General features: G+C 28.1%; 5 protein-coding genes across 5 annotated transcripts; 3 read left to right on the forward strand and 2 right to left on the reverse strand.

Annotated features, from left to right (window-relative positions):
* Positions 1-634: 634 nt before the first annotated feature.
* On the reverse strand, positions 635-1279 carry GO595_010364 (uncharacterized protein; the record flags this gene model as incomplete). The annotated part of the gene is made up of 1 exon (XM_067913034.1): positions 635-1279. One exon carries the CDS (start codon positions 1277-1279, stop codon positions 635-637), a length of 645 nt encoding a protein of 214 aa, XP_067769102.1.
* Positions 1280-2123: 844 nt separating this feature from the next.
* Positions 2124-2816, reverse strand: GO595_010365 (putative Rap/Ran GTPase-activating protein; the record flags this gene model as incomplete). The annotated part of the gene is made up of 1 exon (XM_067913036.1): positions 2124-2816. The coding sequence occupies one exon, from the start codon at positions 2814-2816 to the stop codon at positions 2124-2126; it is 693 nt and encodes a 230-aa protein (XP_067769103.1).
* A 5288-nt stretch (positions 2817-8104) lies between these two features.
* GO595_010366 (cell surface protein) lies at positions 8105-8758 on the forward strand (the record flags this gene model as incomplete). Its single annotated transcript, XM_067913037.1, has 1 exon — positions 8105-8758. One exon carries the CDS (start codon positions 8105-8107, stop codon positions 8756-8758), a length of 654 nt encoding a protein of 217 aa, XP_067769104.1.
* A 114-nt stretch (positions 8759-8872) lies between these two features.
* GO595_010367 (F-box only protein 10) lies at positions 8873-9310 on the forward strand (the record flags this gene model as incomplete). Its single annotated transcript, XM_067913038.1, has 1 exon — positions 8873-9310. The coding sequence occupies one exon, from the start codon at positions 8873-8875 to the stop codon at positions 9308-9310; it is 438 nt and encodes a 145-aa protein (XP_067769105.1).
* A 106-nt stretch (positions 9311-9416) lies between these two features.
* On the forward strand, positions 9417-10574 carry GO595_010368 (uncharacterized protein; the record flags this gene model as incomplete). The annotated part of the gene is made up of 1 exon (XM_067913039.1): positions 9417-10574. The coding sequence occupies one exon, from the start codon at positions 9417-9419 to the stop codon at positions 10572-10574; it is 1158 nt and encodes a 385-aa protein (XP_067769106.1).
* Positions 10575-18222: the final 7648 nt, after the last annotated feature.

The following is an 18222-nucleotide window of genomic DNA, read 5'->3' on the forward strand; positions in this document are numbered from 1 at the left end:
AGAATAAATTTGTTCATTGATAGATGCCATTAAATTAGTGTCATCTTCTTCTTCGTTTGTAACAACAAACTTACTAGGTCGAACTGTACATTGATATTCACCTCCAGATACTTTAGTAATAATTTGTTGTGTTGACACTTGATCATAATTGTTATAAACTGCTCCCCATCTTTAAAGACTTACTAATAAGTTCAGAATATTTTGGAACACCAATAAGTTCATCATCTTCTTCTTGAACAAATGTTTCTTGAATAATGGAATCAAAAAATTTTTCTGCTTCTCCTACTGCATCAGTCATTTTTTTTTAATTTTTAAAACTATTTTGGCAAAAAACGGTTTCTCTTCATTGTCACTTTTATGTTTATTTCTTTATCATTTTTTATTTCGCCATTAAAAATATTATTTATAATATTTCTTTATTATTTGTTCATAAGAAACATTTCAAATGGTGTAAATTTTATAACATTTTTGATATTAATTCTTTCTTTATTTTGCATAATACAAATTTGAAGTTTGAGGATAATTTTGATGTATTTTTAACAAAAGGAAATTGTTTTAAAAAATTTTTAGTATGCCATATACATTTTTATTAAACATTCATTAATACAAACCAGAAAAAACATTACAATAATTTTCATTCAATGTCAGTATGTTCACACTGGGAAATATTGAGCTTCTTTCTGTTTTTAACTGCATTCTCTAGTGGATCAAATGTAGCGATTGTGTGAGTTTCAAATGTCCATTCGTATTGTATGGTAACAAGTGGAAAATGAGGCTCTGTAAGGACATCTTGAGGAGGCATCCCGGGCCCTATAAGGATCTCATCTGGTGTGTGATCGAGACCAAAACTCTGTTCCGTTGCAATTAATCGTGGATTTTCATTTATCAGTTTTGTAAGATTTGATTGTTGAGGAATTTTTAAAACAATCCAGTTTTTAACCTGATTGGCTCCAACCACGGCGGATAAATTAGTGTCTTTACTTTCAACATCTGTCCATCCTTCTTGATAAAACGCAGAAAGAACAACTGCACGACAACAAATTACTTGGGATTGAAGAAGTGAAAGATTAAATGCAGCCGTTGGTCCAAAAAATATGATTCCCATTGATTTTAATACGGAAACAGGATCATTGACATTTATATTAAGGAATGAAGCAGTATATGAAATATCTTCGGTAAGTGAAGACTTATTGTTTTCTGTTTGCCTAAGTCTTAGAAAGTGATGCTGTATTATTGATATTGCTTGATTTTCTTGCGTCATGGGGCTCACAGTCTCCATTTCGGAATAAAGTATTCAATATTGCAATAAATTTGAATCAAAAGCGGTTATTTCATTGCTTTACACACATCACACAAAGTTGTTTTCCAATAAATTTCATCACAAAGTAATTTTGGTTTTAATCAAAAGATTGAACCATCACTTTATGAAAGATGTTCAAATGTTAATCAGAGAAATGTTTCATTAATGGATTATGCTGCATGCTTTGGATCAATTAAATATTTTAAATATTTACTTATAAATGGTGCTAAAATAAAGAATACATGGAAATATGCAATTGTAGGCGGAAACTTAAAAATCATTCATTTATGTGAACAAAATTTATCAAAATTTGGGAAATTGTATGAAACTGCAATAGAATTTCATCAAAATGATATCTTTAAATATCTTTATAAAAATAATGCTGATAATGAAATTAAAGCAGAAAATGAATGATATTAAATATGTTTGTATTTTAAAAGGAAATTTTGAAATTTTATCTTTTTTAGAAGAAAAATTTAATAAAACATAAGAAAATATAATTAATGATACTGCGGAAATTGGAAATTTGTATCTTATTAAACATTTTCTTCAAAAAAATCAGATTCCAAAAGTAATTACTATATCCTTTAAATTCAAAAAATTTTGAACCTGTTCAACCGGTTCAATAAACATATTATTGAGCAAGAAGGATATCAATTGATATTAATGCTAAAGATAATATTTGTTTTAATAATTTTATATTTGAAAATAATATTTAGAAATAATTTAAATTATTTGAAAACAAAAGGTCAATCTCAAAAATAAACGAAAGATATTGACCACTCATCAAAAAAACAAAATTACTCACTTTAAAACGACACTTTTACTCTTTCTTTTTAGTTCTACTCTTTTTCTGATCACATGAATTCAAATTAGAATTATACTGCATCAACGAACGCTGCAAACCTTCATTTTCATTGGCGCTCCGCTTTCTCACAGGTGATCCGTATTCATATGACCCGGATATTTTGTTGACCAATTTTGAAAATCTTGATTGCATATAAATTGCCTTATTCGTTCCGTCATTAATTTTTGTTGCATAGTACGCGTTCATTGCGCATATTACAGTCTGTCGTACCAAAACAGGTAAAACCTTCTTGGAGACAATCATCTGATCAGAAAGAGGGCCAACCCAAAACGCGTCGTCCTTTTTCTTCACAGAGATTCTGAACAAACATGTTTTAAGTGGATATATAATGATATGTACATTGTTAAATTGAGATGTAATTATTTGATGATTATATTCTTTGGTATTTTCACACCAAATTATATGGATGTGGTCATTGCCAATGTGTTTCTTTTTCTTGATTTGCTGAACATCTTTTTCATCTGTTTCCATAATTGGCGCAATATGAAACATCACTTCGTTAAGAAGATCTGCATAGTAAACAGAGGCCTTACAGCTTTCTAAATTGTTCATATTTAGCCCAGCATCATATCCATGGTGAGTGGCCAAATCAATTGTCCATCCAAGTGTTGAAATAAATTCTTGGAAAGAGGGCGAAGTTTCCTCCATTGTTGTTGACAACAACTTTGCCTGGATTTCTTTTTCATTTGTTGAGAACAAAACTCCGAATTTAAGTTCGTTAAGTGGATTTAAAGAAAATATATCAGACAACAGTAAGTTGTTATCATTTGGAACAAGTTGTCCATTATATTGTTGGAATTGACTTGTTATACCTATTAATTCTGCAGCTCCAGCAACAGTTGTTGGGTTCGATAACGGTTGCCTAAGCTGGGGCGGGTCGGGACCGTTTATTGCGCTATCGTTGAATTTTGAATAGTTAAAATCTTCTTCCAATTTTTCCAAATCGATTTCATATTCTGCATTAAAATCTTTAAACAATGACTGGAATTTTCTTGATAAATCACCATTTTCTTCTTTCTGCTTATTTTCACAATTTTCCAAATCTTTTGCGAATTCGAAAGGTTTAATATTTTGATCATTTATGAAAGTTTTTGTAATATTTTCCAATTTCACAGTATATCTTTGAGTTTGCGTTTGCGAAGTCATTATCAAAGACTTATCGAAGTCATCGAATTTAAACTTAATGAAATTATTTGCTGAAGTTAAAATAGGTAAATCACCATAAGAATATTTATCAGTCGAAACAGGGAAACATGGGCCATTTGTGAATGGATAACTTAAGAAATTTGTTGAAATGAAATCGATTACATGTTCAGTGAATTGTATCATTTTCTCATTTGTTTTATATACTGAAGAAATCTTTGAAATCGTATCAATGAATTTCGATAAATCAAAATGGTTTACAAGTGGTGAAGAATACACAATTAAATGTGACGTATATTGTATTATTTCATAACTCCATTTAGAACTCTCAGGTTTTAAAGTTGAGACGTATTCTATTATAGATGAAACATAATTCTGTAATAGACTTGGAAATTCTTTTTTAAGTTTTTCGCAATATGAAAATATAACAGTATCAAGCATTACTGCTTCAAATGTTTGTAATTTTATAAGTTTAAGGAAAATATCTAAAATGATTTGGATGTGATTCTCTTCGATTTTCTCTTGCGTCATTTCATCCGCAAGCATTGACGAAATTAGATTTAATAATAATGGAATATCATTAAATTCAGTCTTTTCGATATAATTAAAAATAAATTCCCTAAAATTAGTCGGAAATGGTTTTAATAATTCATTTGTATTTGATATAAAATGTTGTGGATATTTATTCTTAAGTTCATTTATAGCATTAATAATGATTGGATTAATTTCATTGTTTCGATTAAATAAAGATAATGAAGAAACAAATGCAAATATTTCATTGTCAAGTTGAACATTAAATGTAAAAATAGCATTCATTAATAAAGGTATTAACATCGTAGTAAAAGGAAGACCAAAACATATCGAACGAATTCCTTGTCGAATAGCAAAAACTCTATTATCTTGATTATTAGATAATATCATCATCGATACACAAATTATCCATTTATATAACGCATTTTGTGATAAACAATATCGAATATCAAATCGATTAATAATTTTTGATAATAATTGAAATGAATGATTTCGAATATCTAGATCACTTTGATTTAATATTGCATAAAATAATCGCTTCTTACAATATTTAAATAAAACAATTTGATCGCAATTTAATTCAGGTGGGAAATTATTCATTTCATTAAGGACATAATATAAAGAATAAATAGGTGCAAATGCAGATTGTCTTTGAATTGTCGATTCTAATTTATCATAACAATCAAAAACAGATAAAAATATATTAATTCGATCATATAAAATCGATTTATCATTAATATGGATTTGTGGTATAGATAAAAGTTTAAATGAATCAACATGTTCTTCATATTTTTCCCATGATGGCCCTAGTTCTGCTGCATAAGTAGTTGGGCTTTGAATCATTAATAATAATTGTTGCGGATCAAATGTTGAATCTTGTCCAGTCCGAAGTTTTTTACGCATTGCTGTGTCACAAGCTTGAATTAATGGTGCGTCTTCAAAGTTAAACAAATAAGGACATAACTCTACTGCCAAATATTGTGCATAACGTGATGCAACAGCAGATAATAATTCTGATTCTGTAACAAGATTTGTTAAACAATTCCATAGTATAGAATTATCATTACCATAAGAAATTAATGAATTTAAGAAGTTATATAATATGAAAATTGATGTAAATTTCTCATAATGTTGTTTGTGAAAGACATCTGCAATATGTTTCGATGCTTTTTCTGGTTCATAAAATCTAAAAATCGATTTGAAATAATCCTTAAAGAAGACATCAATCTTCAATAAAACGGGATGATTCTGACTCGGATTCTTTTTGGATATTCTTGTTATCATGTTACAAACCGTAAACGCAAGCTCATTAAAGCCTTTCCGCGCTTTCTTTATGATCGGCTCTGTTATGGATGGAATGGTTATAATTTGTTGCATTAAATCTAATAATATTAATTGATCTTCTTCAAATGTATCACTTTCCCCAATATATACTAATACACTTAAAAAGAATTTTGCTCGTGGTTCTTCAACTTGATTACGTGGATCAGATGAAAACAAATACGATATATAACATTCGTTTTGGATAAAGTGCTTGAAGAAATATAAAATTTCTTTCTCTAAGGTTTCTGGTGGTGTCTCTGTAAAATATTGTGGATTACTATTTCCAAATGTTTGCCTATAAACATTTGAATACATGTAATAAAGAACATTGCTGAAAAAAATTAATGAACAACGTTTTGGCATTTCATTCCAATTTTTAAGAAGAAATTGCATGAGGCTTTGAAAAAGCTTAACACCATCTTCTTTGTTGCAACATTCAACGTTGTTGTCAGAGAGTGGAAATACACCGGGTGGAATTGGATGAATGAAAATTTCGCGATTATTTGAAAAACAATAAAAAGGTATAATGATATGTGGCATCTCTATTTCAATGTAATCATCTTTTATAAGTAGAAAAAGATCAAATAATAAGGATTGAGCTGGGATTTGAATTGTCTTTGAAGTATCGGGATGAAGGAAAAAATAAAACACTAAGCATAAATCAGCAAGAATTTCTGGGCGGAGTAGGTTGCGAAAGTTGGGTATTTGGAAAAAACGTCGGAGTATTTGAAAAATTGATTTAACATCTGGATCCTTCCTTCGCTTGAAAAATGAACTGTCTTTGCCTTGTTTTTGAAATAATAATAAATATTCTCTGATCGATTTTAGAAAAGTTATTACACGTTGTTCATCTTCAATTATAGTTCCTGTTGAGAACTTTTTGTCACTAATAATGTTCTTCATGTCTAATTCGAAAGTCTTTGTATTTTTTATCTCTATTTCTTGCATTTTTGTTTCCCTTTCCGCCAGAGAAAAAAATTGTGATGATCGTTTTTTTGACAATTATTAAACGGTCGTTCATTTGAACATGTTCAATAACTTGCTTAAAGCAAGATTAAGATTTATTGTGAATATATAAAGTGAGAATGATCCATCTCTGAATGATCCACAAAATGATTTGCATTATTAAATAATAAAAATTTAATTATTTCATTGGATTCTTGGATAGAATTATCTGAATAATCTTCAAATGAGTAATACTCATGTTGCTTATTTCATGAAATTTTGTATTGATAAATCTCATAGAATATATTGAATGAGAACAAAAGCCGATAGAAGTGAAAGGTTACTCACAAAGTTACCCAACCTCGATCGAAAAAATGGTTGGTTACTTACTCTTTGAATACTTTTGATCGGTAAGTGAGTTTAATTATACACAAATATCTTGGACAAAATTAGAATTTAATAATAAAACTTGATCTGTTTTGTTTTAATATTCATATCCGCGCCGATAGTGAAACGCTTCGATCATTTAAAATATTTTATAAAGAAAAAGAGACTCTTTCTTCAATTAGATATAATGCATTTTATGTGTGTAGATCATTAAAAATTTTACAATTCCAGATTTAGTTACATCAATTAAAGATAATAAATTTAGTTATTGTTCATCATTCATTGATATTACAATTCCAAATTTAGTTACTTTAATTGGAAGTTCTGTATTTCAAAATTGTAAAAATTTAAACTGTATTTATTTCAAAGGTATCATGTCACCAACAGGTATAAGTTCTGATGCATTTTCAGGTGTTTCAGCAAAATATGCTATGACATCAGATTTGTATGAAGATGAAACATTTGGTCCAATTAATGTATCAAAAGGTTCATCTATTGAAGAATGTGTTCAATATAATTGGCTAACACATACATTTACACAATCAAATACATTTTCACAAACAAATTCATTTTCACAATCCAATACATTCACTAAATCCAATGTATTTTCTCAAAGTATTGTATTTACTAAATGCATTTACAGCTTCATTGCAAATTGGTGTAACATTCATTCAAACATAAATTTCAAAACATTCTATTACACAAGCAATTATTTCCAAATCAATTTTTACGAATACAATTAGTGTTACATGCTTTAATTCGTCATATCCTTATGTTTATTCTAATTTTATTTCATGTGAATATATAATTCATCAATATTCGACTTATTACATGTATTATAGTAATTTCTTCACTATACTTGAAAATGAATCAGATGAAAATAATAGTGAAATATCAAATAATCTTTTAATTGGTATAATAAGTGGTTCAATATTAGTATAAACAACTAGTTGAAACTAAATGTTATACTCCGATTTATTATCACAATGGAAGCGTCCGAGTCGAGGTTCTCTTCCAAATTTCAACATAAATGAAAATCAAAAAGGAAGTTATGGCCGAAATATGATGTTTCTGCCAATACGAATTTACCCAAAATTTTGCGAGTAATGATTTATTTTGTGGACATGCTTGGATTTTCTTATAATTCTTAAAATATTTTAAGAAATTATAATATACTGGTTCTTGACTGTTATTGGTGATTCATAATTGTTGTAAGTAGACAACAGAAAGAAGCTTAATATTTCCCAGTGTGAACATACTGACATTGAATGAAAATTATTGTAATGTTTTTTCTGGTTTGTATTAATGAATGTTTAATAAAAATGTATATGGCATACTAAAAATTTTTTAAAACAATTTCCTTTTGTTAAAAATACATCAAAATTATCCTCAAACTTCAAATTTGTATTATGCAAAATAAAGAAAGAATTAATATCAAAAATGTTATAAAATTTACACCATTTGAAATGTTTCTTATGAACAAATAATAAAGAAATATTATAAATAATATTTTTAATGGCGAAATAAAAAATGATAAAGAAATAAACATAAAAGTGACAATGAAGAGAAACCGTTTTTTGCCAAAATAGTTTTAAAAATTAAAAAAAATGACTGATGCAGTAGGAGAAGCAGAAAAATTTTTTGATTCCATTATTCAAGAAACATTTGTTCAAGAAGAAGATGATGAACTTATTGGTGTTCCAAAATATTCTGAACTTATTAGTAAGTCTTTAAAGATGGGAGCAGTTTATAACAATTATGATCAAGTGTCAACACAACAAATTATTACTAAAGTATCTGGAGGTGAATATCAATGTACAGTTCGACCTAGTAAGTTTGTTGTTACAAACGAAGAAGAAGATGACACTAATTTAATGGCATCTATCAATGAACAAATTTATTCTATTTCATATCGATCCACATTTGAAGAAATTCGTTCTGAAAAAGTTCGACATGTTGATTGCACAGGCGAATTTCCTGATAGTGTCAAAACCATTTCTGAAGCTATTTCATTATCTATGCCCGGTGAAAGCATTATTCTCCATCGTGGTGTTTATAAAGAGTCCATTATATTAGATCGTTCTTTAGAAATTCGATCATTTGAAGAGCGGTCCAATCCGCAAGACACAGTCATCGAAGCCGTTATTTTTGATTGTGTTATTCTTAAAGCGAATTGTTGTCGTATTGTTGGTATTACTTTAACATGTAATACGCCAGGGATTCATATTGTGCGCGTTCATCATTTGGTGTTTCAGAGTTAGACAATTGTATATTACGTTCATCATGTGCAGGATGCGTTCGAGCAGAGAACAATGCGCGTATTCCGTCACGGCAATGCCAATTCTTTTGCGACTAATTACACCACGACATCGCTGATGCCATTCAGTCGGAGTTTGTTTGATTCGTGCATCTTTCATAAGCCAACGAATGAGAACAATGCTATTGTTGTTGGGAGTGATGCGACGTGTTTAATTGTTGACTGTAAGCAAATTGATTCTACGATTGTCTTTCGTCCTCATTCACACGGAATGATTTTACGATGCAACATTAAGTCTGAAGTTGGCTCTGGTGTTATTATTCACGAAGGCGCCACTCCGCTTATTCAATCGTCGCAAATTAATGGGTGTAAAACGAGTGGTATCATCTTACAAGCGGGAAGCAAAGGTGTTATCACAGGCAACAAGATCATTAACAACAAAGAATTTGGATTTAATGCACGTTCAGCAGAAAAATTTGTATTAAATAACAATGAAATATATAACAACAAAGGCGGGGGTTCGCGTGTCGCAAGGAAGCATTGGGACATTAATTAATAATTTGATTAAAGATAATGACAATGGCGTTGTGGTTGAAACCAACTGTCGCTTAAACATTCGTCGATGTAACATATGTAACAACAAACAAAACGGACTTTGCGTCATGCATAATGTTCAACAAGTTCCAGACCGTATTTCATTAGTTCGAATTATTGATTCAGAAATCTTCGGGAACAAGCAATTTGGTATTTATTGCATGGAAGGGTCAGAAGTTCATGCGATTCGAACGAGCATTTATAACAATGAAAAGTTTGGTATCTTTAACAAGGAAACGTGTTTGATTCGTTTGCAAGATTCGAATGTTTATGGGAACAAATCGTTACAAATTCATTCTATTAATCATAGCATATTTGAAGCCACAGGGTCGCACTTCTACAAAGCAGAGCAACAGGCGCTTCTATTTAATGAAGACAGCCAAGGCCGCTTCACGAACTGCACGTGGGAGTTCAATCAGTTATCATTGAAAGCGTTAGGCAACGCGAACATTACATTAAATAATTGTCATTTTCGCCGTAACACGCAATGTATTGTTGGAAGTGATCATAGTAATATCAATATAGAACAAGTTGACTTTAATGACAATGCGCAATTTTGTGTTATGGGTCTTGAGCATAGTAATTTTAATATTAATGGGATTAGTTGCCAAGAGTGTTACTCCGCGATTGAATGTACGCAAAGTTCTATTTTTAATGTTAACAAATGCATCTTTACTAAATGCAGCGAACGCGCCATTCTGACCGACGGTCAAGGCGTCGAACTGAACGTCAGCGACAGCAACTTCTACACGTGCGGCAAAAGTTTTTCTGTTTACATCCAAAAGTGCCGCAGCAGTAAATTTAGCGGAAGTACATTTGTTGGTGCGACGCGGAACAACGATTCGAAGAAAATTCTTCAGACGTCGCAAATAGCGATTAAGATCACATCGTTGAATGTTGTTATTGATTCGTGCATCTTCATGAACTTTCCGTACTACGGCATCGAAGTCGATCACCAGGGACTCCTCAAGATCAACAACTCGAAGTTTCAGTCATGCGGCCGTTCGGCGATTCGCGTTACGAATGGAAGTAAAGCAGATATCACGCGGAACACTATTGGCGCAGGGCATATTTACGCAGTCAACTTGTCGAATAACAGTTACGCGAAAATTAGTGAAAATGTTATTGGAGAAATGCGCGAGAAAGGAAGTTTTGTGCAAGTTGCAGCCAACTCGCGATACGATGCGAAGGATAACGTGAATGAAAATGGTGAACCAATCGCATAGCAATCGAATGAAATGCATTTCAATAAAAGTTCAAATAAGTTTTCACTAAATTCATTATAATAAATTGAAAATGCACTTTGGTGAATTCTTTTCACTAAATTCATTATAATAAATTACAATTGCATTTTGGTGAATTCTTTTCACTAAATTCATTATAATAAATTGAAAATGCACTTTGGTGAATTCTTTTCACTAAATTCATTATAATAAATTGAAAATGCACTTTGATGAATTCTTTTCACTAAATTCATTATAATAAATTGAAAATGCATTTTGGTGAATTCTTTTCACTAAATTCATTATAATAAATTGAAAATGCATTTTGGTGAATTCTTTTCACTAAATTCATTATAATAAATTGAAAATGCACTTTGTGAATTCTTTCACTAAATTCATTATAATAAATTGAAAATGCACTTTGTGAATTCTTTCACTAAATTCATTATAATAAATTGAAAATGCACTTTGATGAATTCTTTTCACTAAATTCATTATAATAAATTGAAAATGCACTTTGATGAATTCTTTTCACTAAATTCATTATAATAAATTGAAAATGCACTTTGGTGAATTCTTTTCACTAAATTCATTATAATAAATTGAAAATGCATTTTGGTGAATTCTTTTCACTAAATTCATTATAATAAATTACAATTGCATTTTGGTGAATTCTTTTCACTAAATTCATTATAATAAATTGAAAATGCACTTTGGTGAATTCTTTTCACTAAATTCATTATAATAAATTGAAAATGCACTTTGGTGAATTCTTTTTCACTAAATTCATTATAATAAATTGAAAATGCACTTTGGTGAATTCTTTTCACTAAATTCATTATAATATATTACAATTGCATTTTGGTGAATTCTTTTCACTAAATTCATTATAATAAATTACAATTGCATTTTGGTGAATTCTTTTCACTAAATTCATTATAATAAATTGAAAATGCACTTTGGTGAATTCTTTTCACTAAATTCATTATAATAAATTGAAAATGCACTTTGGTGAATTCTTTTCACTAAATTCATTATAATAAATTGAAAATGCACTTTGGTGAATTCTTTTCACTAAATTCATTATAATATATTACAATTGCATTTTGGTGAATTCTTTTCACTAAATTCATTATAATAAATTACAATTGCATTTTTGGTGAATTCTTTTCACTAAATTCATTATAATAAATTGAAAATGCACTTTGGTGAATTCTTTTCACTAAATTCATTATAATAAATTGAAAATGCATTTTGGTGAATTCTTTTCACTAAATTCATTATAATAAATTGAAAATGCACTTTGGTGAATTCTTTTCACTAAATTCATTATAATAAATTGAAAATGCACTTTGGTGAATTCTTTTCACTAAATTCATTATAATAAATTGAAAATGCACTTTGGTGAATTCTTTTCACTAAATTCATTATAATAAATTGAAAATGCACTTTGGTGAATTCTTTTCACTAAATTCATTATAATATATTACAATTGCATTTTTGGTGAATTCTTTTTCACTAAATTCATTATAATAAATTACAATTGCATTTTGGTGAATTCTTTTCACTAAATTCATTATAATAAATTGAAAATGCACTTTGGTGAATTCTTTTCACTAAATTCATTATAATAAATTGAAAATGCACTTTGGTGAATTCTTTTCACTAAATTCATTATAATAAATTGAAAATGCACTTTGGTGAATTCTTTTCACTAAATTCATTATAATATATTACAATTGCATTTTGGTGAATTCTTTTCACTAAATTCATTATAATAAATTACAATTGCATTTTGGTGAATTCTTTTCACTAAATTCATTATAATAAATTGAAAATGCACTTTGTGAATTCTTTCACTAAATTCATTATAATAAATTGAAAATGCACTTTGGTGAATTCTTTTCACTAAATTCATTATAATAAATTGAAAATGCACTTTGGTGAATTCTTTCACTAAATTCATTATAATAAATTGAAAATGCACTTTGGTGAATTCTTTCACTAAATTCATTATAATAAATTGAAAATGCACTTTGGTGAATTCTTTCACGAAATTCATTATCATCCAAAAATTATCTTGTGGGATTAAGTTTGCTCGTTTTGAAGAAAAAACGTTTCGATATCGGCGGTTTTTTCCATTGGCAAACAGTAAAATTTGAAGGGTACCCCAAACGATAGGATCAAACAACTGTCACTTTTGAAATTAGTTATCTTTTTGAAAAAAATATAAACAAGAAAGATAATATTTTATTAATTCTTTGACAGTGTCCTGATTACTTCATTCACCACCACGCCCATATTTAATGATTGTGCAATATGACCAATCAATGGTAATAAATGTGTAATTTTTTCCTCTTTTGCCAATTGGAATGCCTTTTCGACATCCATAAATTGCAACAGTAACCTACATTCGAAGTCTTTATCTTTGATTGCATTATCAATAATTTCATTTGTCAATTTTATATTTTGTAAATCATAATATAATCTCATTAACATTGTACTAATTATAGGTTCAAAAACATTTTTATTTGCTTCATCGTCTAATTTCTTGACAAAATTTAAAATTGTATCTGTTTCCTCATTAAATAAAACGTCGGCCAATTTATTCGCAATAGAATGTAATGACAACTTAAATCTGTCACATATTCTAAATGCAAGTTTAAATTGGAATTGTTTCAACAGGAACACGACGATCGTTTCGATATACAATTTTGACTGAAACATTTTCATTGATAATTCAATGATATCGTTTTGTTTACAATACCTACAAAATTCAATGTATAATTCGTTATCGCTTTTCAATTTCATCAAATCTTCTTTTGAAAATATTTTATTTGGCGGTTTTTTGATGTTAGAATTCTTTTGACTGCTGTCAGCGTTTAATTCTGATTTAATTGCGTCAGCCATTATGTTCAAAAATGTTAAAGATTCATGAGGCGTTAAAGAATTCATCGCTAATTTATAAGCAGTTTGTATCACTATTTCATTCCTTTCTAATATTAATTCTATTTCAAGTTGCAAATGTAACAAATCATATTTGATTGCAAATTGTAAAAGTCGTTCGAAATATGAACCATATAAACTTAAGTTTGGGTCATCTTTTCTTATACGGAATTTCATTCTCGATTGATAATTATACGAATAAGTTGGGATGATAATCGATTCGAAAAATATATTCCATTTTGCTTGTACTGATGTTTGCAAGTTCATATACTTAAAAGCCTTTTGAAAGTTACCACAAGATACGAAATAAGTCACTTGATCATTCACTTTCGAATGAGTTCTTAAGAAATGTCTTAAAATTTTTGCATGTTGTGGGTTCGGACATTCCAAACCTTTACTTACAGACACAATTCTTAAATAGAAATGTGGTGTATAAAAGTCATATTCCTTTAGTGGTAATGGATTTAATGAAATTTTTGATACGTTATCAATATTTACATTATTTTCCAATTTAAAATGTACACGAGGTCGATCATTATCATTATTATTTTTATTTTTCTTATTATCTAAGATATTTTGAGAACTTTTATTTAAGTTTTTATAATTTATATGTTTGTTTTTGTTGATATAATTATGATGATAAGATTTAAGTTTCGATGAATCAGTAAACTCTAATAAAAATGGTTGAATTCGAAATGTCTTACTAAGTGTTGCGATGAATTCATCTTCATATATAAATGAACATGAGAATAATGAAATGATTTTATGTGATAAATTCGATGATTGTTGTGCACTAACTTTCGAAGTAGTTCTTTTTCGATTTGGTGCATATAATAAACCTTCTTCATTTTTGCCTAACTTGAAACATATCAATGAATACTTTTCACGTGTTTCATTATCTTTTATATGCCAACAATTTGCTATTTTTGATGCTAATTCAGGTAAATCATATTTATAACATATGAAATTTAAGTTCTCCGCGAAGTTTTTTGTTTGGAAATCTTTAAATGTATATTCATAATGATAATGACAACATAAATAATTCGTAATAAATTCAGTGAGACATATTATCATTTGATATATTTCATTAAATATATTAATATGATATGAATTTAATATCATTTTATATTCTTCATATGAATTTCGAATTAATATCATTTCATTACAGATTCGAATTTCATTATTCGAATTGTTTATGTTCATATTTTCGATAAAGTTTATCATTATGTTATTAAAACATTGAAATACTTTTTCATGATTCCGAAATACAGTATGAAAGTTATGAATAATTTTATGTATCTCTATAACATTCATTGATATTGAGTCATTCTTTGTTATTCCATAAGTTTTGATCATATTAATGAATTCGATATCGAAATCAATTGTTTCATTTAATGTTAAAAAAGTTTTAACATTAGTAATATCATTAATGTTCTTCTTGATTAATAATATTGGATTAGCCGTGAATATATCCCATGTGTTGGGCACTTTGTATTCATGACTTAATTGGTTTTGTTCTAATAACGTTTGATATTTAATGGGTAATGTTTGGATTAATTCGTTTTGATGATTTCTAATTAATTCAAATAATTCTTTGGGATAATTGTCACTTTTTAACTCGTTTAATATCTCTTTTCGTATAATTGTTATCGTGTCGATTTCATAATAATAATATTTAAGAAATTCTTTGGCTTCATTATAATGTTGATTTGTAATTAACGTCTTCAGACATTCTGAGGGAGGAAACGGTTTAATGTGAAGTCGTTCTATCGTTCCTAACGTGTTCACTTTTTCATAGAATGTCACATCACAATAACAATTGACTAAACATTTATCAATAAACTCTAAAATATCAATTTCTGGTAAATATTTTGTAACTATTGAAACAAAATCATTTTCATTAATAATATAACTAATATCTATAATTGTTTCATAATCAATTTGAGTAAGATCTTTAAAACAATTTTCTAATTTATCATTTAGATTCATTTCGTTTGTTGTTGTTTCTGTGTTTTGAATAAATTTATCAAAATAATTCGAAATTATTTTTGATACGTTTTGTGGTTTCTTCTTTTCTATCAAAATTGAATACGTTACATTCAAAAGTGGATAATCTTTAAACAAATTATAAACAAAATCTTTTTCATTGATAGATGTCTGTAATACAAAATCAATAATATTAATGTTATATAATTTAGAGATAATTTGTGCTTCCTCAAATTTGTTTTTCTTTAATAAATTTATAATTATGTCTTTATGTTGTAATGTTAATGCGTCAAAAATTGTATTCGATATTCCTGAATTTAATAAAAATGGTATTAACTTATTTAAATAATCTAAAAATGTTGATAACATTTTATCATTTTTGTTTTTATAATTTATTGGCTCAAATTCACATGACGTAAAATGTGTAATTTGTTTGGTGATCTCTTTGAGCTTTGTAAACTTTGGAATTATTTTCAATATATCGTTCTTATCGTTTTTCATTCGATTTTGAATGAGAACGTTAACTTCTTTTGACAAATTTGTTTCATTAATTAAATTTAATGATTCTTTATTAGAAAATGATAAACCAATTTCACAATATGATATTGGTGGTTGTGATGATTCTAAAATTTTTGTGTTTTTATAATTGTTTACAATTTTATATAAATTTAGTAATGATTGTAATTCACTATTTATTGATGCTACAGAATCTGCAATTAATGTATCGCCTTGTAATAATGCTTTAACTAATAGAGAACTCATTGAAATTGTGACTGATTCTAATGAATCTTCAGTTGTAACACATCGTAAAATTTGCATCTTCTTTAATGCTTCTTTAAGAACTTTATTAAGAACTGGTTCTTGTGAATATAATAAAATCGTAGATAATAATTTTTGTGCTTTTGTTAATGTAAAAATAAATTTTCCATCTTCTTGAAGAAAGACGATAGAAAATAAACTTGTCAAAATTGACTGCTTTGTCGGTTTTTTCTTGATGGCTAAAATGATTTCGTTTATTTCATTTAGAAGAACATTTATCTCATTTTCGTCATCAATATGGATCAAATCTAATGCATCTTTGATAGCATAATAAGAATTCATGAAATCACAATCAATAAATCGATGATCATCTGATATCATTGATAATTGAGTTTTAGATAAATTCGCAAAAAATTGCGGATTAAAAGGACTAAGAAGGTTAGATGAAATCAAATAAAAAGGTAATGAACAATCTTGTAAGTTTGACCATTCAATAATACTTCCTGTTATATCATTTAATTGTTTCATAAAAATAAGGTCATTATTCATTCTAACAAGAAAATTAGAAGCAATTGAGCTATCTTGGTCGATATATTTTACAATTTCTGGGAGAATTGATGAAATATTATTATTTATTCTTTTGGAAATAACAGCTACAAGTATCCACGGATAAAGATGTGGGAAATTACTGTTGATTGGAAGGCTTTTTAAATGTTCATTACTCATGAAAAAAGAAAAAATTGATTTATAGATAATATCTATAAAATGTTTGTTTAAAATACATGATCCATTGGCAAGGCAAGAAACATAATCTTCGCTGCTGACGTCTGAAAACAGTTTAGATACAACTAATGAATTTTGATAATTTTTTGATAAATCTGTACATATGTAAGAAATATGGTTTTCAAATAAAACTGAGGGTGTAATTTTGGAAAGATCTGTAGGAATAATCCGATTAATAAATTCATGGTCTAGTAAAGGAAATGATTGAATACCAAATTTTTGGAAAATTAAATCATATCCAGTAGACCTTATGGAAGATGAAAATATATGAATCATAGCTTCAAATAACGGATGATTCTGTTTGGAAAATGAGATAAAAAACTCAATTTCTTTCATTGAAAAATGTTTGGAATGTCTTATTTGTTCAACACTTTTGGGATCTGTATTTTTCTTGAGTTCTTCAATATATAATTGATCTATATTTAAAGTTGTTGAAATTCCATATGTATTCAATAAACAATGAACCATCCATTGAAATCCGGTTAGAGTGGTTCTATTGCCTAAGAATGGTGGAGTTGAATTAAACAAGCTTAATAAAATTTCTTTTGTTTTAGAAATATCTAGTGTATTATAAAATAATAAAGCTTGCATAGGCCGAATTAGCATAGTTTGTCGAACAGCAGAAGCCCCATAAAACTTTTCTTTGTCTCTCTGTTTTATAAATGTTTGAGGATGACCCAGCTTTTCATCCATATTGCTTTACAGAGCTTAGCTGATTTTTGAATAAAACCGTTGTATCGTCGTTATGACAAAATCAAAAATTGAATGGCGATAAATAGTAACGATCAAAAAGCATTCAATTCAATCACAAAACGACTTTTAAGAACTTTCAAAATCTTTTATGTTTCTTGAGATAAATTTTTATTAATACATATATTTTAAACCATGTTTATCAATGCCTTTGATGATAAAATGTTATATTATTCTTTAATAGTTTTTGATCGGAAAACATTAGATCAAATCTTCATGGTAAACTAAAATGTTCCATTAATTTACTTTCTTCTGATTTTATAAATGATTGTAAATCTTGATAATAATTGGGTTTATTTGTATTATATGTTGGCTCAATGCATGATTTTCCTGTGTGACCGTTAACAATGTTGAAATATGAAACAGAATAAAAATCGAGAATTATATATCTGTATGGTAAATCTTCGTGAGAACAATTGACCCACGA

This window comes from Histomonas meleagridis (genome assembly GCF_020186115.1).
Source record: "Histomonas meleagridis strain 2922-C6/04-10x chromosome Unknown scaffold_61, whole genome shotgun sequence".
NCBI classification, from domain to species: Eukaryota; Parabasalia; order Tritrichomonadida; family Dientamoebidae; genus Histomonas; species Histomonas meleagridis.